The sequence below is a fragment of the Pyrus communis genome, chromosome 14 (genome assembly GCF_963583255.1).
Source record: "Pyrus communis chromosome 14, drPyrComm1.1, whole genome shotgun sequence".
NCBI lineage: Eukaryota > Viridiplantae > Streptophyta > Magnoliopsida > Rosales > Rosaceae > Pyrus > Pyrus communis.
In genome coordinates, this window is record NC_084816.1 from 17,412,764 (window position 1) to 17,436,262 (window position 23,499).

At 37.8% G+C, this 23,499-nt stretch overlaps 4 protein-coding genes across 4 annotated transcripts; 2 read left to right on the forward strand and 2 right to left on the reverse strand.

Moving 5' to 3' along the window:
- The first annotated feature begins 659 nt into the window (after positions 1 to 659).
- On the forward strand, positions 660 to 2,987 carry LOC137715335 (chloroplastic import inner membrane translocase subunit TIM22-2-like). Its single transcript, XM_068454625.1, has 5 exons — positions 660 to 915; positions 1,871 to 1,935; positions 2,076 to 2,148; positions 2,229 to 2,282; positions 2,507 to 2,987. The coding sequence occupies exons 1-5, from the start codon at positions 729 to 731 to the stop codon at positions 2,746 to 2,748; spliced, it is 621 nt and encodes a 206-aa protein (XP_068310726.1). The 5' UTR covers positions 660 to 728; the 3' UTR covers positions 2,749 to 2,987.
- A 2,999-nt stretch (positions 2,988 to 5,986) lies between these two features.
- On the forward strand, positions 5,987 to 8,117 carry LOC137715909 (small ribosomal subunit protein eS8-like). Its single transcript, XM_068455269.1, has 5 exons — positions 5,987 to 6,063; positions 6,234 to 6,306; positions 6,884 to 7,217; positions 7,555 to 7,733; positions 7,874 to 8,117. The coding sequence occupies exons 1-5, from the start codon at positions 6,060 to 6,062 to the stop codon at positions 7,950 to 7,952; spliced, it is 669 nt and encodes a 222-aa protein (XP_068311370.1). The 5' UTR covers positions 5,987 to 6,059; the 3' UTR covers positions 7,953 to 8,117.
- A 2,014-nt stretch (positions 8,118 to 10,131) lies between these two features.
- On the reverse strand, positions 10,132 to 13,700 carry LOC137715449 (beta-1,2-xylosyltransferase-like). Its single transcript, XM_068454783.1, has 3 exons — positions 12,891 to 13,700; positions 12,230 to 12,379; positions 10,132 to 11,279 (listed from the first exon to the last, which is right to left on the reverse strand). Exons 1-3 carry the CDS (start codon positions 13,563 to 13,565, stop codon positions 10,557 to 10,559), a joined length of 1,548 nt encoding a protein of 515 aa, XP_068310884.1. The 5' UTR covers positions 13,566 to 13,700; the 3' UTR covers positions 10,132 to 10,556.
- A 6,658-nt stretch (positions 13,701 to 20,358) lies between these two features.
- Positions 20,359 to 22,800, reverse strand: LOC137716357 (pirin-like protein). Its single transcript, XM_068455798.1, has 5 exons — positions 22,641 to 22,800; positions 22,463 to 22,512; positions 22,203 to 22,270; positions 21,807 to 21,973; positions 20,359 to 21,203 (listed from the first exon to the last, which is right to left on the reverse strand). The coding sequence occupies exons 1-5, from the start codon at positions 22,754 to 22,756 to the stop codon at positions 20,705 to 20,707; spliced, it is 900 nt and encodes a 299-aa protein (XP_068311899.1). The 5' UTR covers positions 22,757 to 22,800; the 3' UTR covers positions 20,359 to 20,704.
- Between the last annotated feature and the right edge of the window lie 699 nt (positions 22,801 to 23,499).

The following is a 23,499-nucleotide window of genomic DNA, read 5'->3' on the forward strand; positions in this document are numbered from 1 at the left end:
GCTTCATTACCATGTTTATGTTTTCGTGGTTTTCATTTATTTGTAAAGACCAATACATTAACTGTGTATATTTTCTAGGCCTTGAATTAGATTAGAAAAATATTAGATTTTGGCCTAACTAAGTGGCAGTTACAATCGGCATATCGTACCAACCAAACTATTTGGTATACCGAAAGTTTGGTACGGTAATGGTAATAGATTTTGCCGTACCAAATATTTGATATGGTAATCGGTACAGAGGTTTTGGTACGGTAATCATACCAAAACCACCCCTAGGTTATGCTTTTTGGTTTGTGATCCCGACCTGAACCACTCCTAAATATAACAATGTCAGTGCGACGTCGTTTGGGCCTATTTTTAACAAATCTTAAAGAATTACTAACCAAATAAAATATGGAAAACGCAAGTGGTCCTCTATTACAGTGGTGGAAATAAGTATTGCCCTTCTAAAATACGAAAAACACAAGGTGTCGTATTGAAGAAGTTTTTCAGTGTGTTCGGTAATGAGATCGTATACTACGTGTCATTATACAAATGATAGAATATATATGTTAAAAAGTTAATAACATAACAAATAAAATTTTTCACAACCTCTATAAAAATACGTGATGTAATACTCATGATATACTGCCGATTATAATGAAAAATTTCTCTGTAGTGTCAGTTCAGGATTTTTGTCCCTTTCTGCTTTTGGAGATTGAATAGACACGGAGAGAGTAGCAGCGGCCATGTCGACGACGTCGGTTGATTCTCCAAACACTGAGATGGACACCAACACTGAGCTCGATACCAATCCAAACCCTAATTCTTCGAACTCGTTAGTGCCTGCCTCCCCCAATGCCCCTGCTGTCTGCCTCCTCAAGTTCGCCGGAGACTCTGCTGGCGGCGCGTTCATGGGCTCCGTTTTTGGCTATGGTCCTCCCCCTCTCTCTCTCTCTCTCTCTCTCTCTCTCTGTATATACATATATGTATGTGTGCGTATATACATGTGTCTGTGTTGTGAAGCTTTTAATTGCATGATTGTGGTGTTTGTTATGGGAATTTGAGTGGTGGTCTTGAGGGATTTGGAATTTTTGCGAAAATGTGCTTTTATTCAATGAGTTTTTAGGGTTTAGAAAAAGATTGGATTTTTCTTTCTGAATTTTTGGTGGTTTTTCGCAGAATTGCTTATTGTTAAGGTATGCTAGTGTTTTGAGATGTGAAATTGTGGTTTATATGGTTAATTTCGTTCTTAATTGTAATAGAGAGTGTAATTTCTGCAATTTCCTGCTGGAACTGATAAGACAGTAATTAAATTGGGCTTAAGTTGATAATTTAAGGGTCTGGGATTGAACAGTGTACTGTAAGCTTGTGGATAGACTTGGAGCAGGGTACATGGTCTATGCTTTATCGGTATTTTACTCCCAGATATCGAGGCTTCACAGCCTTATACATAGTTCGTTCTGAGCTTTATACTGCTATTTTCTCGGTTCCTGTTTATGTTCATTGCGTCTAACTAGCGGGTAGAAGCTGTTATGAGAGAATTCTGATTGTCTGTGATTATTAAGGTTTATTCAGCAATTAGGCCACCATGTTTGGATAATGCCAGTCATTTCTGTGTCCTGTGACGAGGCGATGTAGAACAAACCATGCTACTCAAACTTGGCTTGATCTTTAGTTGTTCAGCTTGCCCTGAATTTTATACTTGTAAATACAGCTAGACATTTGAGATTTGGTTTGATATTAAGTTTATTAATGAATTATTAGATGAGCAAAGCAAACCCTGCTTCAGCAATCTACTACTCAAATAAACCCCAATTTATCTTTTTTTCGTTTACTTGAAATCATTCGGACTGAGATGTTTGTTTTACCTTGCCTGGATGTGTTTCAGGTGCGGGGTTGGTCAAGAAAAAAGGCTTTAAAGGATCCTTTGGAGAGGCAGGATCTTATGCTAAGGTATGAAAATTCCTATTATTAATTGATAGTTTCGAAATCTTAGTGTAATTAATTTAGTTTCTTATGAAATGCTATTTACAATGTTGTATGTTTCTTTGCATTCAGTTGTTAAGGTTCACTTTTATATTTTCCTCTTTCAGACATTTGCAGTTTTGTCCGGAGTGCACAGTTTGGTTGTCTGCATTTTGAAGAGGCTGCGAGGAAAGGATGATGGTATGGGAACTTGAATGCAGAAATGGTACTTTTATATTATTCATTCATTATATTGTGTTCATGCTCTCTTCCCTGTGCAGTTATTAATGCTGGAGTAGCTGGCTGTTGCACTGGTCTTGCTCTTAGTTTTCCAGGTATCCATCATGTTACAGAGTTACGATAGTTTATAAATTAGCAATAAACACATTGACTTCACTTTTAAAATTAAAATCATTAATATCTACAGAAATCCCGATTTTTGGTCTTATTCATTTTTGGCTTGTCACCAACGGGCAAGTCTTTTCCGCACTAATCAATTAAAGCAGTTTCCGTACTGTATATCACATCTTTAATTTAGAGTACCTTATTTGATTTGCAGGTGCACCACAGGCTCTTCTACAAAGCTGTCTCACTTTTGGGGCATTCTCATTTATTATTGAAGGCCTAAACAAGCAGCAGCCAGCTTTAGCGCAACCATTTTCTGTGAGGAAGAAAAGTGAGCAAGTCTCTCGCTTGGTACTCCCCCTTCAACTTTCACTTCCGGGCGAACTAAAAGCAGGTTTCACTTCCTTTTGCAATTCCTTGAAGAATCGCAAGAAGGGCAGTTCTCACACAGCCTAAGAAATTTTGTCTCATCATTGCTTTTTATGCTTTTCGGTCTTCAATCAAGTGGTCCTCTTTCTCTACCTTTTTCTTTTCCTTAGTATGACAGGTTATCATGTGCTATGTAAATTTTTTAGTTGAAATTCTGGATGCAAGTTATGAATTTGGTTCTTCGTAAAAAAATCTGTTGGATCATTGTGCACATATGTTTGTGATGTCCGATTTAGAAACCACGAGGGAATTTACAACTCTCATGATCATCTATGCCCGAATTACTGTATTGGCTTGCATCGACCGGTGCATGCCACATTATGAGGCATGAGTCAAAGTGAGACCCAAGTCGCGTGCTGTATGTCCTGTATGTTTTTTTCCCCACTACTTTATAGTAAATGTTGATATTCCAGTCAAATATAATAGCAATCAGAAATATGAAAATTTGATTGTAAGTTCAAGTTTTATATGATTGGAAGCTCATGTTTTATCGCCTGCCCCTACTTTTCTAATCGCTCTCCAGTGCACTAGAGGCAACCATATCGAGTGCTTCGAGATTCGACATTCCTTGGAGATCAAGAAACGTTTTCAGATACACGGTTGATGGTTTAGTATGTCTGTGAGATAACCCATTGTGATATTACAGTCCTGTATGCATATGCAACCCATCAGTCAAGAAATTTGTGTTCCTTCCTACGGCCATCATTCCATTCCGAATCAAATAAAATCGATATCATTTGGTCATTCAAATGTATAAACTAAATGGATGGCTAACCATGATGATTTAGTTGTTATCAACACAACGTATTTTTTATGCATATGGAAGACTAAAACTATCACTACTTTGTTTATATTTTTGCGTATATGATATTGAAATGATGATTTAAGAGATGGATTGTTCTGATTATGACATACTTGTACACATGTTATGTCGGCTTGGTAATTTCTTGCATGGCTCGTTGTCCTGACACGAAAATAAGGTTTTGGGTAAACTTGTTCACGAGTCGTGTCATTATCGTGCCATCTGTTACGAACCCATTATCGAGTCGGATTGTTATCGGGTCACCCGTTAAGAACTTGATAATATGTTGTTTGCCAGATATTAGGCATGAAAATTTATTGCAAGACCCGTTAACCAGACATGAAACGCCATGACCCGTCATCGAATCGGGTCATTATCAAGTCACTGTTAAGATAACTAGTTTGAGACTTGTTAAAATAACGGGTATAACACGAAAATAACTACGAACACGACAAACAAGATACGTTTGCCAGACCTAATGCTATGCATGTGCTTAATTAGGAGGATAATTTTTATTAAATTATTCTATTGGAATTTGGAGCGAGTTATTATCTATATCTATATTATTAAGAGAACTCTCATTGTCAACTTTTTTCTCTTTTTTTTCTTATTTTGCCCTCACTTTTGATACACACTATTGACAAAAAGAAGGCAAAATAGTAATTTTGTACCCTTTGACTAAATGACAATCATATTCCTATTTTTCCTATTTTACCCTCTTTTTTTTTTTTTTTTTTTTTTTTTTGAGAAAATGACAATCATATACTTATTTTTTCAATTTTACCCCCACTTTTGATACATAATATTTACATAAGGAGGACAAAACAATAATTATGTAATATTAAAAAAAAAATATGCACTTATTAAGAGAAATTGTTCACACATACAAAATGTGTGCTCTATTCTAGTAACAAATAATAAAGAAGAAAAAAAAAAAAAAAAGTAGGGAGTGAGGGGTGAGAAAGTGAGGTAAAAAATACAATGACTATAACACCCATGCTTTTGCAACAAGTATCTCATTAGCATCTAAAGGCTATAATTTTAATTTTAATATCTTTGGTTGATATAGATGGTTCTCCAGATACATAGTATAAAAAACAATACGTTAAATGAAAATGGTGGAATGAGGAGATTCCACAGGGATGAGACAAGAAAGTATTGTTCATTTGTTTTTATATGATAAAACTCTCATAGGAAATGAGCTCATTCATCTACTTATAAATAACATATCTTCACCGTAAAAATTTATAATCCTAACTGTGCAATTATTTAATTTTCATTTGAAAATCATCCCTACAAATAATGCATCTTCGCATTGACAGAAAAAAATGACATTTGTTGCTCAGGGGCACCAATGCACATCTGTGCATCATTCTAAACAACCCATGATTATGCAGAACAGTATAGTGCAACAAATGAGTGTATTCCAGCGTATGGGCTCCAAACGCCAACAAATAAACAGGTCGACGAAAATCATGGAATTAAAGGAAGTGCAATCGAATCAGTAGATACTACTCATGTCATGGATTGGTAGATACTACTCACGTCATTAGGGTCTCCTCTCTTCTAGGCTGCGCTAATGTCTACGAGCTGAGTGTTGCTTACTACTCACGTCATGGAAGAGTCATTTGATGCCGCCCCTTGCAGTTGATACATAATCATTTCGGAAAGAAAACTTACACATCATAATTAGCCCACCCTCCCTTTAGGTCATCTCTAATCGAGAGAGCTAACGGACCAAAAGCAAAAAAATAGCCTGATTTGCCCAAAAACTCATCTCTAACTAAAGGTTGGACTATAATTACATGGAGCCCACCATGCCATTATTTGGCCAAAGAGGCATCAGGTTGGCCAAATGTAGCTCTTATCTTAGCCCTTTTTTTGGGCCCTAGCTTCTTTGTTGTAATGATATATTCAAATTCAACGATTAGATTTGAATACATCCAAAGTTAGTTTAATTAAATTAACTAATAAATTTAAAGTATAAACTTAAAACTAATAAATTATTGAGGGGTTATGTTTAGCAGCTTCGGTTGGGGATGGTACATGTATGGCTTGACACTGTTTATTTAAAAATAATATTTTACAGGATTATAATTCTGAACCGGACTAAATTTAACCCTTTCGGTTGGAAATGACCTTAATGCAGATAACATCGTTTATTAAAAAAACAAAAAACTTAAAAGTTGGGTGCTAATAGAGGCACCCTTAACAGAATTCCTCAAATTAAAATGGTAAAGGATAAACTTTGGGCCTCCAAAGTTGCTCTTCGGCCCATCAATATCTAAACTTGACTTCAACCCAAACTTAATAGAGACGGGGTGCAGATTCTCAGAAAAGCCCAACCCAAAGCAGCCCTAAAGTATAGAGTTTGTTTGGGCCATACAGTTATATCTCCAGACACTGAGGGACAATAAAGTAAATTTGTGAAGTCACGTTGGTACTAAAAAGCCTAGCTCGCCTTCATTCTCTCGTCTCAAACCCTAGCCGCGTTGCCGCAGACTCTCCAGGAGCAGCAGAGCCCTAGAACGCCAAAATGGGTAACTCTCTAATCACTCTTACTTTCTTGATCTCGGATCCATTTTCTGCTTTTCCAACTTCCTTTGTGATGGGTACCTCTGAATTTGTTCATCTGAAGTTTCGATTTTTTTTATATCGCATTTGTGAATTGTTGTGCTAAATCTTGCGTTTATGTGTGATTTTTTTGTAGGTATTTCTCGTGATTCCATGCACAAGAGACGTGCCACTGGAGGCAAGAAGAAGGCTTGGAGGAAGAAGCGAAAGTAATATTTCCCTCTTTTTGTTTTGATTTTTGATGTTTTTCTCTGCGCAGGTTATCTTACTTTTGAATAATGTGCTTCTTCTGTTTATTTGATGAGTAAATCAATGATTTGCTTGTTTTGAAGAAATTAATCCCCCTTTCCATGTATTTTGAAAACCCTTTTGTTTTTTTTATTTGTTTTCGGTGATCAGATGACTTAGGACGGAGTCTATTAGCTGTTGAAAGAACTTTAATTGCATTGAAATTTTGTGTTCTGTTTGTTTCTTTTATTTGATTTTTTGATTAGGTGTAATTCACTGTCTTATGTCTCATTTGAAGGGATTGTTTTAATTTATGCAACATACGGAACCAATCCTCTATTTCTTAGATTGTGAGCGGTGTTGTTTAACTTATTAATTAACCGTGTGCAAAGTTTTTGCACACTATTGTGGCGACAAGGTCTATACTGCCCGTTGGTTTAGGTTTAATTAATGATTGATATCTGTAATTACAATGGACTTTCACATTTATGTAAAATGATGTTACTTTAAAGCCTTGATTATTTGAGAATTGATTTAGTTTGTACTTTTTGTTTGCAGGTATGAGCTCGGAAGGCAACCTGCTAACACCAAGTTGTCAAGCAACAAGACAGTGAGGAGGATCAGGGTTCGAGGTGGGAATGTCAAGTGGCGTGCTCTGAGGCTCGACACTGGAAACTTCTCCTGGGGTAGTGAGGCCGTGACCCGCAAAACCCGTCTTCTTGATGTTGTGTACAATGCATCCAACAATGAGTTGGTCCGTACTCAAACTTTGGTGAAGAGTGCCATTGTTCAGGTTGATGCTGCACCATTCAAGCAGTGGTATCTCCAGCACTATGGAGTTGAAATTGGCCGCAAGAAGAAAACTGCGGCAGCTGCCAAGAAAGAAGCAGAGGTAGGGGTCTATTATCTCTTGTTTCGTGAATTTAGAAATGGTGCCTCTTCATTTCTCTTTTGCCAATGATTTAAGCTTTGTCCAATGCGTTAAGTGTGGACTTGTGTTTTACGTATTTGTAGAATGTTTATTGCTTTTTCTTCCAGAGGAAAAAAATGTTATGGTCTATATAGTCTTTAATGTGCTCACTTGGTTGAAAGAATTATATTTTGGTATACGTATGGATGCTGATTGCAGAAAGGAAGATAATATTTTTGTACTCTTTGAGATGAAGGATTTAGGTGTTCAAGATTAGTAGAATTGATGGTCACTGCTGACATGTTTTGTGCTCTTATAGGATGGTGAAGCACCTGCTGCTGCTCCTGAGGAGGCAAAGAAGAGCAACCATGTAGCCAGAAAGCTGGAGAAGCGTCAACAGACTCGCACCTTGGACCAGCATATTGAGGAACAATTTGGCGGTGGTCGTCTGTTGGCTTGTATTTCATCACGACCCGGTCAGTGTGGCCGTTGTGATGGGTATGTGACTTTATCTTCCTCTCTTGGTTTATTTGCAGTGCTGCTAGAGTTGGAAGCATGGATGATAACAGTTGTTTTTCACTTCTTGTTGCAAAGTGGTGTATCACATCTGATGTTCGTTCATATGTAATGTTTTGCAGATATATCTTGGAGGGCAGGGAGCTGGAGTTTTACATGAAGAAGCTCCAGAGGAAGAAGGGGAAGGGAGCTGCTGCTTAAATTTTTGTTACTGGTACTTAGCCTTTGTAGACTCAGAATATGTCATCACTATTCTCCTTTCCTACTTTCTAAAGTATTTCACTTTATTTGAGTTTGAAGTTGGAACTTGCTTTACTCCAAACAATGTTTTTATGGTTGATTTAATCAGTAATCCTATTTTGGCAATCGTAAACGCTTACTATTTGGATGCCTCGAGTGATTTGTTTAGCAATACTGGAGAGTAATTTTATACAGTTTTTCTCTTTGCCCTAGTCCCGCCTCTCACGAGTCCCTACTGAGTATCTGGTGCTCTAGTGATATGTGCGTTCTACAAATTGTCTAATGACCCAATGTATATACCTTTGTTAGGAGTTCTTCCTGTCCAGACGGCTGCTTAGGACAATAAAACTTGTGTCTGGACACCCATGTAGGGCGGGCACCAGACACAAGTGTGTGCGGTCAGATTGCCAAGTGGTCCGAGTATGTACCTTAGAATTTCTCCCTTGTTGGATCCTCTTTCTGAGAGAACAATGGACCATATTGTTCTGAATCTGCTAAAACTACGGGGAGGGAAATTCAAACTTGGATGCAAAGGGCGAAGCACACTAGCCAACTTGACCGGATCTAGTTTTGCACTACCGTTTTCTTCAGTTGTGAGAGTTTGCTTTCATTTCATGTTCATGGCAATCAAATTATGCCAGCAAGAATTGTCTATCATCCTCGTTAATACTTGTAATACTGATACATCAAATATTGAACAAACAAAAAACTGAAACCACCACAGAAACAGTTGGATTTCGATGCCTGAAAGACTTCTCACAGGGGATGGGTCATAAATTCACAACTCAGAACTTTTTTCCCCTAACAGGATGCAATCCGAAAACCGAACTGATACATGGAAATGATGCGTGTTGTATCACTTGCTGCCGTACTTGTGTTTCAGCCGCTCTCTCACAAATTCATTTCGAGCTTTGGTTTGAGCTTGTTGAGGAGCAACGTTGACATACGAGAGATGCACGCCAAAAGAAAAAAGAGCAGCCGCAGAAATGAAGCATCCAACTGTGATAGCCAACCTCTTGGGCGTGGAGGGGAAGCAAACCACCATCTTCGTTTGCAAATTGCTATATGCTTTAAACAAAGAGGATGCACACAATTTATCGCAAAAATGTCATCAAATAAAATGTAAATAACAAAGCAGAATCACTGGGGAAAAAAACCAACATGAAAGAAATGAGTTTTCAGAGCAAACACCTCTGTGTGGCATTTCATCATACGGTTGGAAGGCATTTCTCAAATACCGCAAATTCTCGGTTTCGACGTGCATGATTAGGATTGATTGGTGGATTTTGGTTAAGCTAAAAGCATATAACATAGTAATTATAGACGACTGTTAGCAAGATACTAGCATGCTAGCCGTTGCGTATAGGCGAAGCGAAACCATACCTCAGAAGGTTGCGGTTTTAAAACTCTGCGGCTACAAGTGAGTTGGGAACGCAGCGAAAGGCTTTTTGTCGACGGAGATGGCGGGATGAGCATGAAACTCATTGGGTGGCCATATTGCGTCTCATTTGATAATTATTTTATTTTTAGTTAAAAAAAAGTTGGATAATAGTAATACCAACGTTTTTCACAATGAGAAATGCACAAATTTATTCCTGAATATCGTATTTTTGCTATGTAAGTTTCATAATACGAACAGTTTGGTTTATAAATCTTCATTTGGAGGTCATCTTTAAGAAAAATCATGCAACGATCATTTTTCTTGTTCATCAACATATTTCACTCACATTTTACCGTTAATTATTTATTTACATTTTAGGCGATTGTACCGCTTTCTGTTTAAAATGGAGTCATGCGACGATCATTTTTTCAATTTCCCACATTAACTTGTTTGTACTACGTTGACACCAGAAACTTTTTGCTTCTGCCGGTAAACCAGTGTACCGGTGAACCGTTGAACCGAATCAAACCAAGCTGAAAGAAAGTCGGAAAAAACTGAACCAGACAGATTACATTAATTTTATTCACTTCTCAACTCAATGAAAATCACAAGGCAAAAACTGCTCATCTGGTGTTTTATACATGGGCAGCTCATGATAAAATGGCAATGGTATGTCATGCACTATCCATATCACCCTCGAAGACGATACGAGATTAAATTGCTCAAGGCACGAGTAATGCAACAACATCGATCTCAATCTAACAACGAAAATGTAGCCATTTTCTTAGTTTATAACAAAATTTCTGACTAAAACTCGATACAAGCATACAAGCATATGTAAGAAAGAATTAGTATACAAGCAACACAATGACTCAAGCAGCCAGGCCATTTACCTGAAGAAAAAAACTGACAAATATGATGGTATTGGGTGTCGAGGAAACATACCATATGCAGAGACAACGCAGTCCACAAAATGTTTGTCCCTCTGATGATTGTCAACCAATCTTGCACAATGCCATATCGTTTTGCAAAGCAAGGCCAACAACTTGAACTGTCCCATACCGTTGCTTTGGTAGCTTCATTCTATGTTTCACATCTATCTACTCTACCAGGAAGAAAGGATTCTCTGTCACTTCCACTAGCAGCATTGAGATGAATCGGTTTCAGCAAAAACCAAATAATTTTTAGCACCCAAGGCTTCTGATTATGCCGTTAAGCCTGTCAACAACAACTGGTGGACTGGCAAATGAGCCGTCGAGATTAATGGCATGATATTCCAACCCTTTCCACTGAGCAATTAATGCAAAATGTGGGCGTCTATACTGACTGCTAATAATCTCCAGAATCACGGTCTTTGGCATTGCGGATACCATGTGTGTAAGACCTGCACCATGAGCACCAATAATAACAGAAGCATCTTGAATGGCCCGGACTTGCTCTTTCATCGACATGTGTGCAAACAATCCATTCACAAGGTTTATTTTGCATTCCTTGTGATTAGATGCCCAGTTCTGCAAGGCATCAAACACTTCTTGTTCATTGCTTAGCCTTGACTCAACCTTACCACGGTGGCGTGGATGGGCTAGATAATCTTCACGTCGAACAAAAAGAATGTTATGAGCTAAAGTTGGCTTCTCAAAACGATGTCTATGTACTGGAAATCCAAAAGAGGCTTTAATCATTTCTCCAAACTCTGACATTCGCGCTGTTTTCCGGTCATCAGGGTGTTGCCATAGATCAGGTGCCGATGCACCATGACAATTTATAGTTTCACTCAACCCCTTAAAAAGTGGAGTTTCATACCCCAAAGGAGAGAGAATAGCATGACGAAAACATACAGGACCACTAAAGTTTTTAGCATATCGAAGGCTAGAAAATAATGCTTTCCATGTTTCTTCCAAAGATGTCTGAAAATAACCACCCAAAGGTAAGAGATATCAGTAACAGGACACTTGTGAACCAGCACTTAAGTGGAAACGACAGATCCTTTCAACTATAAAAATGAAAATTGATAAACTTACACTATACCTCTATAAACAGTAATCTTGAAACTTAGGAGGAAGCAGAATCAAAACATAAAAATAAAATAAAAAAAGAGCTACAAATGACAGGAAAACTGACAAAGGATTCTCCTCTATCCTTAAGAGGGCATCCTAACTGCTTTCATTGTGGGCAGAAGTCAGTCCTTGATCAATGTTTAGTAAGAACAACATTATAAAAACATTTTTACTTTTCGGTTACCCTGTTACCTATACTGGATTACTGATTAACAACAGAAGTCGATAGTCAGCTTACCTATACTGTCCCTCTTCTTGGCCACTAACACATTGTTCATCCCATCTAGTTACATATATTGAATGATCTCATTCCTCATTATGACTTATCCAGCCAAAATTTCTGGACATCATATTTGGTTTTTCTCTCAATCGTCATGACCTTTCTAAGGGTTGTTTTTGGTTCCAAAACAAGTTTGGATGATTTTTAAACAGAAAACTAGTCAGATGAACCAGGAGTATAAAGAGCATTATCCGAAAAGTCATCATTTACATATAGCATTTGTATGGTAAGACATCAACTGCCGTCACCCGGAAAAAAATAAAAAATAAAAAAAGATGAACTTTTAAGTTGTTAAAAGAAAAATTGTAAGCTACTTCTTATCACTAAACAAGTAAAAAGATTAAATTTGCATGTTTCTTTCCTTTCAATATGCCTAAACTGATGAAATCATAAGTTAATCTACACCCCTAGCATTGCGTGCACATAAACTTAAAAATGTTACAAAAGAAAAGATAACTCAAACAAGATTTTATTTTTGAGAAGAAACGATAACTCAAACAAGAAAATCAAACCCACGTACCATACAGTGGCCATCTACAAAGACCAAATGAGGTCGATTTGGTAAGCCAATGACTCTTGAAGCTACATAAGCGCTATACCAATCTGTGAATGTGTGGAAAAGATTTGCATACTCAAAGCGTGTCACCAGAAGTGTTGGCTCCTCAATCCACTGCAAATTCGGACTTTCGTAGCAGATTTAGAAAAGAAGCAAATAATACTACAGTCATCATAGAACATTAAATAACAACAGTAAGAAGAAGAGCCGAGTTATAATCATTCTCACAACTTTCTTCGTTCTTTGTTTGAATTATTCCAACAACAAAATTTAGCAGACAATTAATCTTCATCCACTTTTCCATAAGCAATCTTCCCATTATTTGGATATTCACAAGCAGATTTCTGACACCAGATCATCCCAACCCATTAAAGAACCTCACATCTTTTACAGACCCTTATTAAAAATTTCCAAACTTGGAAACTCCCATAGCGAAAACCACATTGATCATCAGTAAACTCACACAGAGAAACTAGAAAATCACAAGTTCCTTAGATAAAACTCGATAATTTAAAACCCCATATACCAAAATCTCATTAACAACGAATCCCTAAAACAAATTAAATCCTCCAAATCACAATCAACAGCCAAATCCAAAAATAGAAACTAACAGAACCCAACTAACCTCATTGCATTGAAACTCTGCACTGGGCACAATCCGAATCGATCCAATCAGTTCTCTCATAGTGTGCTGATCAATCTGACCCTTAGGCACATACCGGTCAAGAAGTTCTTGGGTCACAAGATTCTGACCCCCTCCTCCATCAACCCCATCTCCTCCATCAATCTCAAACGCACCGTCTTCATACTCCGGCAGCTCCTCTTTTTCTCCTCTTCCAATCACCTCCTCCAAAACCTCACCTCCCCTAGACATCTTAATCTTTTCTGGGTACATCCGGAGCCCCCCTCCTTCGCACACTGAGCTCCTCAAGGTATCACTGAACCAGCACCTGAACCAACCCATGCGATTCGAGCTCAAATCTTTCTTGGGTTTCAAGAGATCGACCACGGTAGTGAAGCCATTGCCGAAATAGGCCTCGCAGGAGCGAAAGGGGACCTGGGTTGTCTGGGACCAGGGGAGGTAGGAGGGTAAAATCGGCCATGGCTTCAAGTAGCGGTGCGGGAGGAGGCGGTTCTGATCGGTTAAGGGGAGGCGGCTGAGGGAGAAAAAGTGGTGGGTTTGGGTTTGGGTTGGAGTAAGCGTTCTGGAGTTGGAAGTGAAGTAGAGGAGGAGAGAGAGGGAGTTTAGGGCAAATAGAAACAGAAGGATCTTGAGCAGAAGCAAGTTCCTTCTGTTCATGGCGCGCTCTCTCTCTCGCTCTGAAAGGTGATCAGTCTGTACCGTTGAATTTCTGGCGTTGCAGGAAGAAGGGCAAACTGCGGTTGTTAGAGTGCGGGGACCAATTAAAGTTCGGCAAGTGTTGTTGCTTACGAGTTTTACATTCTTCTGCACGGTTGTTTTGGGAAGATTACCAAGGGCATCGTTGGATTTGCAATCTATTGTTTCTCTCTTTCCAAAATTGCTTTTGCTGCGGTGAAAATCAAAAGTTATGAAAAAAAATAGTAAGGTGTTTATTTTTTGGGTAAATATCAGTTTATTACTCTTAAGTTTCGTGGTTTTCAACATTTGGTACATGAAGTTTTTTTCGTTCCAGAGATACCTAAAGTGTTAATTTTGGGACAATCTTATACATCTGTTAGTCTGGCTGTTAAATCAGCTATTAACTGATGATGTGGTGCCCATGTGGACAATGATTGGGCACCACGTGTCAATATGGGACCCACGTGAATATTAAAATATTTAAAATTTAAAAAAAAATTAAAAAAAAAAAATTATGGGCATTCGTTCGCCCCTCCTAACCTCCCTTCTCTTCCCCGCACCCAACCTCCCTGCACACCCACCCATTCCCCTCATTCTCCCTCCCTTCTCTCCTCTACACTCACCCTCCCCCCACACACTCACCCACTTGCACACCCACCGATTTCGATCCAGAAAAACAAGAGGGAGAACCAGAAATTCAAATTTCTAGGGTTTCCGTTTCCCGATCTCTCAGAAATGGAGAAGTATGAGAAGCTCGAGAAGGTCGGCAAAGGTACGTAAGGCAAGGTCTACAAGGCAAAGGACAAAGCCACCAGCCAATTGGTAGCGCTGAAGAAGACGCGCCTCGAGATGGACGAGGAGGGCAGGCCACCCACTGCTAGGGTGATGAAGACAAAGGACGAAACGACGTCGCCGTTCTTCGTGACACTGTCGGAGTACATCGAGAGCTTGAAGAAGAGCTAGGATTTCGAGATCCTGTCGAGTTGGCTGGCGATGGTAGGTTTTCGTGACGACGGTGTCAGTGGTGGTTGTGACCGGGAACTCGCTGTTTAGGAAAGTGGAAGTGGAGTGCAAATGAGAGAAGGGAGGGAGAATGAGGGGAGTGGGTGGGTGTAGGAGGGGAATGGGTTGGTGTGTGAGGAGGTTGGGTGCAGGGAAGAGAAGGGAGGGAGAAGGAGGGAAGGGGTCGGGAGGGGTGAATGAACGCCCATAATTTTTTTTTTCAATTTTTTATATTTTTAGAATTCTAATTTTTTATTTTTAATATTCACATGGACCCATATTGACACGTGGTGCCCAATTATTCTCCACATGGGCACCACGTCATCAGTTAATGGCTATTTAACAGCCAGACTAATGGATGTATGAGACTATTCCAAAATTAACACTTTAGGTATGACTCTAGGACGAAAAAAAAACTTTATGTACCAAATGTTGAAAACCATGAAACTTGAGGGTAGTAAACTGATATTTACCTTTATTTTTTTTTTAACAAATGATAGGTAAATTACATAAAACTACCTCAACTATTGAATCAGTCACATTTTCATACCTCATATTTAAAAAATGTCAATGTCATATCTCATCTTACGAATTTGTTACAATTTCATACATTTCATCAGTTTGTCTGTCAATTCTTCTGTTAAATTGTGACGTAGCTTAAAAAAATTAAAAAATATATATATATTAATTAAATATTAAAAACTAAAAAAAATAAAATCTTCTTTTTTTTTTTTTTTTTTTAGCGTAGGGGACTCACCCCTTATCCCCCTCACCTTTCTTCCCCCAACCCAAACCCAGGTATTCAAGTAATTCCATGAGCATCAAAATTTTAAAACTAAAAGAAGCTATTGGTTTTGGACCACCACCAAGGCTCCACCTCAATTAAGGAGACCACGCATGCCCCCTCCCGAAAGCCTACACAGAGAAGAAACAAAAGCAGCAACAACAGCTCTAGCAGTAACCGGCCACTCCCATTCCCACCAGGTGCCTCTCTTCAATTCCTCCACCACTGTCTCTATTTCGGAACCCCCTTTTGTCATTTCTAATTGCAAGTTTCAACCTTTTTTGTCCCCTTCTCCAATACCCACAAATCTTTTCCCCCAAAACATCACGGGTTTAAATTAAAAATCAGATCTTGATTTTCTCAGGCCGAGAAATAGTTTAGTGTTTTGGTCCAACGGCTATGAAAGTTTCGTGGGGTTTGAATCCCTCTCCGCGAACTCGTAAATTTGTTGGGATTTTAAGGGTTTGTAAATTTTGATTTATGGGGGATTTGGGAATTTCAGCCTGCTGTAAATGCCGGATGCATGTTGAGAATAAGAGGTTTTAGGACCGAAGTTAATGAGACTTTGAGGTAGGTCGGCACTCTCTTGTGAATACAACTTGGGGTTTTGTTTCGTTTCTTTTTTTTTTTTTTTTTTGGGAAAAATTGAATGGTTTTGCTTTGTTTGGTTGCTCAGAAAATGTGGGAGAAAGGAAATGATTTTTTTTTTTTTTATATTTTGAAGGTTCCATTTTTTTCATTGCTCAGGACAATAGAAGACAAAATGGCGCCAGTTGTTGAGCTTAATACAAGGTAACTTCTTCACTTTATATGGAAGGAAGGAATGTCAATCCGGCATCACCCACCACTCCCCGACCCAAGTCTTGAAGAATTTCAACGAAATTCGATTCCTCCGGATCGAGCTTCCCAGTGGCGAGCTAGGCATCGATGAGCGTTTTGCTCGGGTGGAGGGCCGGGTGGGTTGGGGGAAGACAGGAGCAGGTTGGATCTGGGTTTGGGGTAGGGGAAGATAGAAGCGGGGAAGAAAGGTGAGAGGGATAAGGGGTGGGTCCCCCATGCATAAAAAAGGTTTTATTTATTTTTAGTTTTTAATATTTAATTAATTTTTTAAGCCACGTCACTATTTAATGAAAGAATTGACAGACAAACTAACGGAAGTTATGAAATTGTAACAAATTCGTAAGATGAGGTATGACATTGACATTTTTTAAAGATGAGGTATGAAACTGTGATTGACCTAATAGTTGAGGTAGTTTTATGTAATTTACCCCAAATGATATTATTTATAGTACGAAGGAGAAAGTTGACTTATCCTCACAATGGTCCAGTATAATGTCAATTGAGGCTAAGATCTCTCACTTACAAGTGAAGAGAAATATCATAGACCTTAGTATTAAGTGGCAAAAATAGTTGTGTTTGGCTAACTATATTGTTAAAAATATTTTTAGCAAAAAAGAACATTATCATTTTTTGAAAACCAAAAAACATTATCAAAGTATTTGGTAAATTTTTATATAAAACAGCTGCGTATTAAACTTCTACCCATGCAACCAAGGTTTGTAATCCTACTCTTACTAATAATAATTAAAAAAAAAAAAAAAAAAAAAGACATGTTATGTTACTAATGTATTAGTAATTTAATTAGGTAGTTAAAAACATAAAATATTGGTGAATTTGTTACATATATATTTTCTTATAATCCCTGCCTTACTTTATCTAGCCACAATACTAAATAATTATTACGACAAAATTACTTCATTGAAATATAGTAGCTAACCATCAAATATATAATAACATTATAATATTTTTGAGTTAATTGAAATACCGTCAATTATATAATACAAACTTCAAAAAGATTAAATATCTAAAGTTGTTTAGTGTAAAAATAGTCTAGCTGTCACATCCCGGTCCGAGCGGGACCACTTCCCGGGCCCGACTCCACCGTAGCACGATATTGTTCGCTTTGGGCCCCGACCACGCCCTCATGGTTTTGTTTCTGGGAACTCACACGAGAACTTCCCAGTGGGTCACCCATCATGGGAGTGCTCTCGCACACTACTCGCTTAACTTCGGAGTTTCGATGGAACCCGAAACCAGTGAGCTCCCAAAAAGCCTCGTGCTAGGTAGGATGGGAATATACATATAAGGATCACTCCCATGGGCGATGTGGGATGTCACAATCCACCCCCCCTTAGGGGCCCGACGTCCTCGTCGGCACACCACGGCCAGGGTTAGGCTCTGATACCAAATTGTCACATCCTGGCCCGGGCGGGACCACTTCCCGAGCCCGACTCCACCGTAGCACGATATTGTCCGCTTTGGGCCCCGACCACGCCCTCACGGTTTTGTTTTTGGGAACTCACACGAGAACTTCCCAGTGGGTCACCCAACATGGGAGTGCTCTCGCGCACTACTCGCTTAACTTCGGAGTTCCGATGGAACTCGAAGCCAGTGAGCTCCCAAAAGGCCTCGTGCTAGGTAGGATGAGAATATACATATAAGGATCACTCCCATGGACGATGTGGGATGTTACACTAGCTTGATGCATTCATCAAACTTGCGGCTATGCTATTTCTTTATACTTCTATCTCTTGTGCAAATTCAACAACACATGTGATCATCCGAAACAAAAATAGTACTCAGTTAAATTTTTCATTCAATCCCATACCACAAATTCACAATCACTAAAAATAAAAGGGAAACTAGGGATCTGGTTCCTATTCATGCACATTCTTTGACTGAAACCTTAATGGTTCTCAATTTTTAATCAAAGTCCTTCACTTTGTACACCTCATTATTACTATTAATATGCATATCATATATTTGACATTTATTACTTGACATGTTAAGGGATTTAAAATCTCATATTGCATGGTATATAAATTAGAAATGGCTACACTAGAAAAAGAAAATTTTCATTGAATAAATGGGTAGAAAAAGACAATGTAACCATATAACTTTGAAACAATAAAAGTCAAATGAATGAATCCGTAGTGTAAAAAAAAATTGTAAATAACCTATATGGTATGTACCAAAAATGCATATGGATACAATATTCTATGGCAAAACAATACAAAGTAATATGAATAGGCAATAGGGAGCATTTCTACTTTCCTCAACTTGGAATCAAGTAGCAGTTTTGACTTAGAAAACACCTTTAGCAGAACGTCCCTACACAAACTCATCAGGCTTATCCTGCAAAGGAGGAGTAATAATACATATTTTACTTACAACATCAGTGGAAACAAGAGACAAATCAATTCTTTGTCCCATCTTCTATTCATTAGACATCATTAACTTTATAGTTCCAGTTGATATTTATAACATCTGTGCTTCTAGGATATGAAGGAAAAATGGGAAGGAAATATAGGTCCAAAACATAATGTTTTGACCATTAGTGTAAAACCCGGTTAAAGTTCTCTTTCAGGAAAACTGATAAAAAAAAAAAAACTTGAAAACTTTGAGTTTTAACGATAAGGACAAAATGAAAGGTAAAGTGAATAGTATCAGGATTGACTTTTTAGTGTAAAAATGTGATTTTTCGTTAAAATGAACAGTACCGGAAGCTTTTCGTTAAAGTTCCCTTTCCACAACCCACATCATCCCTTTGTAGAGTACATTTCTAGAGAAGATAAAAAAGATTCCTTTGTAGGCCAAATAAAGGTTTTGCCGAATATTCGTTGTAAGGATATGCTCATCTCTCAAATATTTTTGTCTCACAACTTACACCCACCAACTATTTTCATTAGTCTTCCAAGCAACCTTGGCCAAATAAACATTGTTAAAAAATGCCCAACATTTCTAATCCCCATCCCTCCCCCAATAGATTTAGGTAAGTAAACATCTCTCCAAGTAGTAGAGGACGCTTTACCCCACAAAAACTTTTTATTTTCTTTGTTAGTTGTAATTACTACTTTGCTTGGGCATTTAAAACACGTCATAACATGGTTCGGCATATAGCCAAATCAAATTTAATAAGAATTAACTTCCATGCACGAGAAAGGGTATTGACTTTCCCATCTGCAAACTTTTTCTGAATTCTTAATGAAAGTTCTTTGGAGTTAACGGGATCTTTCCAATAAAAAATAAACAAATAAAGTTTTGTTTTTCCTAACATTTTCGTAGTAGTTCTGTGTTGAATTTATAAAGTAGCCACAATATCATTTCTCAAGTTGTTAGTCGTATTACTCTAAAAATAAAGGGGAGATTTGTGGAAGTTAATCATCTTCTGACCTGAGGCAGCGAAAAATTGATTTAGAATACCCAAGATTCTTCTATCAGCTTTAGTAGAGGCTTTACGGAAAATCAAGCAATCATCGGCAAAAACAAATTAGAAATTCTAAACACCATGGGGAGAAGATAAGATACCAACATGATTTTTAGCTATTGAAGCCAAGTTATTAAGCTGCTTAATAAAAGGTTCCATGCATAAAATGAAGATAAAAGGTGAGGGGAAATCACCCTGTTCTTTTGAAGCCAAGTTATTAAGCTGCTTAATAAAAGGCTCCACGCATAAAATGAAGATAAACGGTGAGAGGAAATCACCCTGTTTAATACCCTTTGAAGGGTAGAAAAACATTTTTCCTCACCATTAGTTAAATCAAGAGAAAGAAGCAGAAATAATACACTCCATAATCAAATCAATCCATCTAGCACTAAATCAAATTTAGAAACAATTGATTTAATATAGTTACAATCGAATAGATCATAAGCTTTTTCCAAATCAAATTTCACCGCCATTGATCTGATCCTTCCTTTCTTTGATTTGGACTGAGTGAACAACTCATGAGCAATAAAGAATATTTTCGTGTATACAGACTTCCCAAGGGCAATGCTCATTGATCAATCCTTTAAAATTGGATTCAATCTGCTAACAATGATTTTTGTAATTATTTTATAAATAACATTACATAAATTAATAGGTCTAAATTGATCAACAATTTCAGAGTAAAATCCACCTTGGATATCAAAGCAATATTGGTATGATTAATAAGTTTGAAGCTGTAACCATGCAAAAAGAAATATTTCACTAGATTCACAATGGAATCCTTAACATGAGTCTAGCATTTTGTATAATACAATTGCATGTAAAGTGTAAACCATAGCTTTTAGGCCTCCTTTATTAACAAATACAAGGGGCAATAATACTAGTGAATCAGTTAAGCTTCCCAGATGAATGCTAGAAGCACTTAAGAATCTTGATTTCAACTTCTGAAAGTAGATATTCCTCAAGTTCATATTTCCTCAGTCTTGAACAATTTTGTGGCCCAGAATTTGATTTAATTAAAGCAACAAATAAATTCTCAAATAATACAGGAACTAAAAATCAGGGTTAATTAAGTGGATCTCCAGAACTCCAATGTCTAGCCTTCTCAAATCCATTGACACAATTTTCAAAATCCTCAATGGTCTGATCAATCTCTTCTTGACTGTTCATCACAAAGGGTCCAAATTGCGTAATAGGCTCCCCCAGAGGCTCACCACCAACTAAGATAAATCTTAGGGTTTTGGATGACTTGTTCCATGTCTCCAGGCCATCCCCAGAAATTCCAAGAAGAAGAAGGTGGTGGGCTGTCACAGGCAAAGATTGTGGACTTCCAAAAGTACCCTCCCCCTCCAACACGTAGACAAATGCATTCCAGGATGTTGGTATTGGTTGTTGCAAGTGAGCTCCTGGTTTCAGGGTGAAGTCCAAGTACATGGTTGGGGTCCTTGTGTAAATTGGTGACTTTGTTCCCAAGGCTTCTCCAGCTATTACCCTAACTGTGATCCCATCTTTTGAAGCCTCTGCAATGTCTTTGCTCAGTATTTCTTGGTACTTTGGCTCAATCCTGTGTTAATTTACCCAAATTATTTCTCGATTAAACAATAAATAATGTTATTCAAACTTCATTTATTGACCACCATAAAAATCATTGTGACATAAAACCAACCATAATAAAAGTCTCAACTCTTATTATCTGTCAAAGCTTATTCAATATTCCTAAGTACCGTGGAATACGAGTAAAAAGGCCCATAGTTTCACAGTATCTATAAAGCACTTTTAAAAAAGGATAATCCTACGATGACCAATCATAGGAATATTGCACATGCTTGTTTAAATAGTTGAACCGCATGACTATCAATCTCCTTGAGAATATCCTATATCTATGTGTATAATGTTCTCTTACGATACTTATATTATCAAACTATGTTTATGTTGCATTTGAACTCATTTTTACGTAAATTCACTTAAAAAATTATTTATAAGTTCAGTGTGTAACATAATCATCATCTTATGTTGCGAGACTATGTGCTATGAAATTAGTATGATGCCTAAAATGCATGACGCTTAGATGACATCAAGTATATGTCACGCAGCCAACCCATTTACAAGTTTTGAATGCATGGTCAATGTGTCTAAATGAATTGATAATTAAGGTAGGGATGCATACATTTTTTGCGAGGAGGAGAGGTTTATCCATAATTGTAAACCCTTTTGGGTTCCCTGGGCGGCAGGCATTTCTGAGTGAAGGATACCTCTTCCTGCGGTCATCCATTGCAAGTCACCAGCTCCTATTGTCCCTTTGTGCCCTTCAAAATCTTCATGTGTCACAGCTCCCTAATCACCCCAAAACACATGAAATTGCGGTTAAATAAGGTAATTAATTAAGTTCACCCGTTAATTATCAAAACAATAGCTAGTTATTTCACTGATTAAATTTATTCAGATGAGAGGGACTTTTTTAATAAAGTTAGTTCTGGGATAAATTATAAGAAATGGGTTAGCTAGAAATGTAAATGATACCGCTCTCCAGCAAATAAAAAATGATTATAAATGGTTTCTATACCTGCAACATGTAGGTCACTGTCTCAAATCCTCTGTGTGGATGATCCGGAAAACCAGCAGGAGCAGTAACTGCAATTGCAACAGCAATATTAGAAAATAATAACAACTTTCTTTTGCAGAACGATATTGGGGATGGCTAGGCAAAGCCTATTAAGTATCAAACTCGTCATTCATGATAATTGAATCTGAAACATCCTACTAACTAGTGGAAATGAATTCCTGCATTCAATAAAGAAACATAATAAAGGAAAGAGAACCCACCTGAGAACTCATCCAAAACAAGGAAAGGATCAAAGTATTTCAGCTCGAACCTGCAAAAAACACAACCACCCATTGACTCAGCCATCTCAAATATCTCAGCATTCCATTCATGTTAGTTAAAAAACAGGCAGAAATGTTCGATCTGGCTTTACAACTCAGTGATCAATATATTACGTACCTCCCTATGCTCCGTCTAACAATGGCTCCAACTCCTTCATGCTGAGGCCTGGCCAAGAAGTTCCTCACCACAAGACGAGGTTTTTTCAGGACACTTGAAATATCATTCTCAGGCATATTTTATCAGTCTTTAAAAGGTTGGCTTGAAATTTGAAAGCTTCTCTGCCAAATAATGTGAGAAAAATGAAGATATTTGCAGATATATATATATATATATATATATATATATATATATATATATATATATATAGTAATCTGAGAGAGAGAGAGAGAGAGAGAGAGAGAGAGAGAGAGAGAGAGAGAGGGAAGAGTTGGTGTAATTTTTGAAGGTCAAAGTGAATTTTGATTGGCTGCCAATAAGGCCACAACTTTGCTTGAGCTCCAGGGACTACATGATACACCTCTCTATATGTATGACGTCTGCAGGACGTTGTGGTGATGTGGGGGTAGTATTGAGGTTTTGGGAACCTTAATAGCTGTTTTACACGAGTGCCACGCCTCATGATATGGTCAAACGTCAATGCCACTATTTTAGGGTTTGATGGAAAAAGAAAGAAAAGGCTAATGGCTTATGGGGTCCCTGGGTCATGCTTATGCATGCGTTGGATAGTTGGATATGTTGTGGGGGACACGCAATTTCTGGGAACAATCTTTGATGTTGGTTCCCAAATAAACCATGGCCAGATATTGTGTCTTTCCATTAAAGAACCTTCCTACGAGATGATTCTGTTTCTTTCATTGAACTTGAGGCTGCATTATTTGCTTTATGAATTATGATCATATAATTGCATGGATATGATTAGGATTTGGAAACACACATTTTGACATATGCTTTTATGGCTACTATCATTTAAATTTTT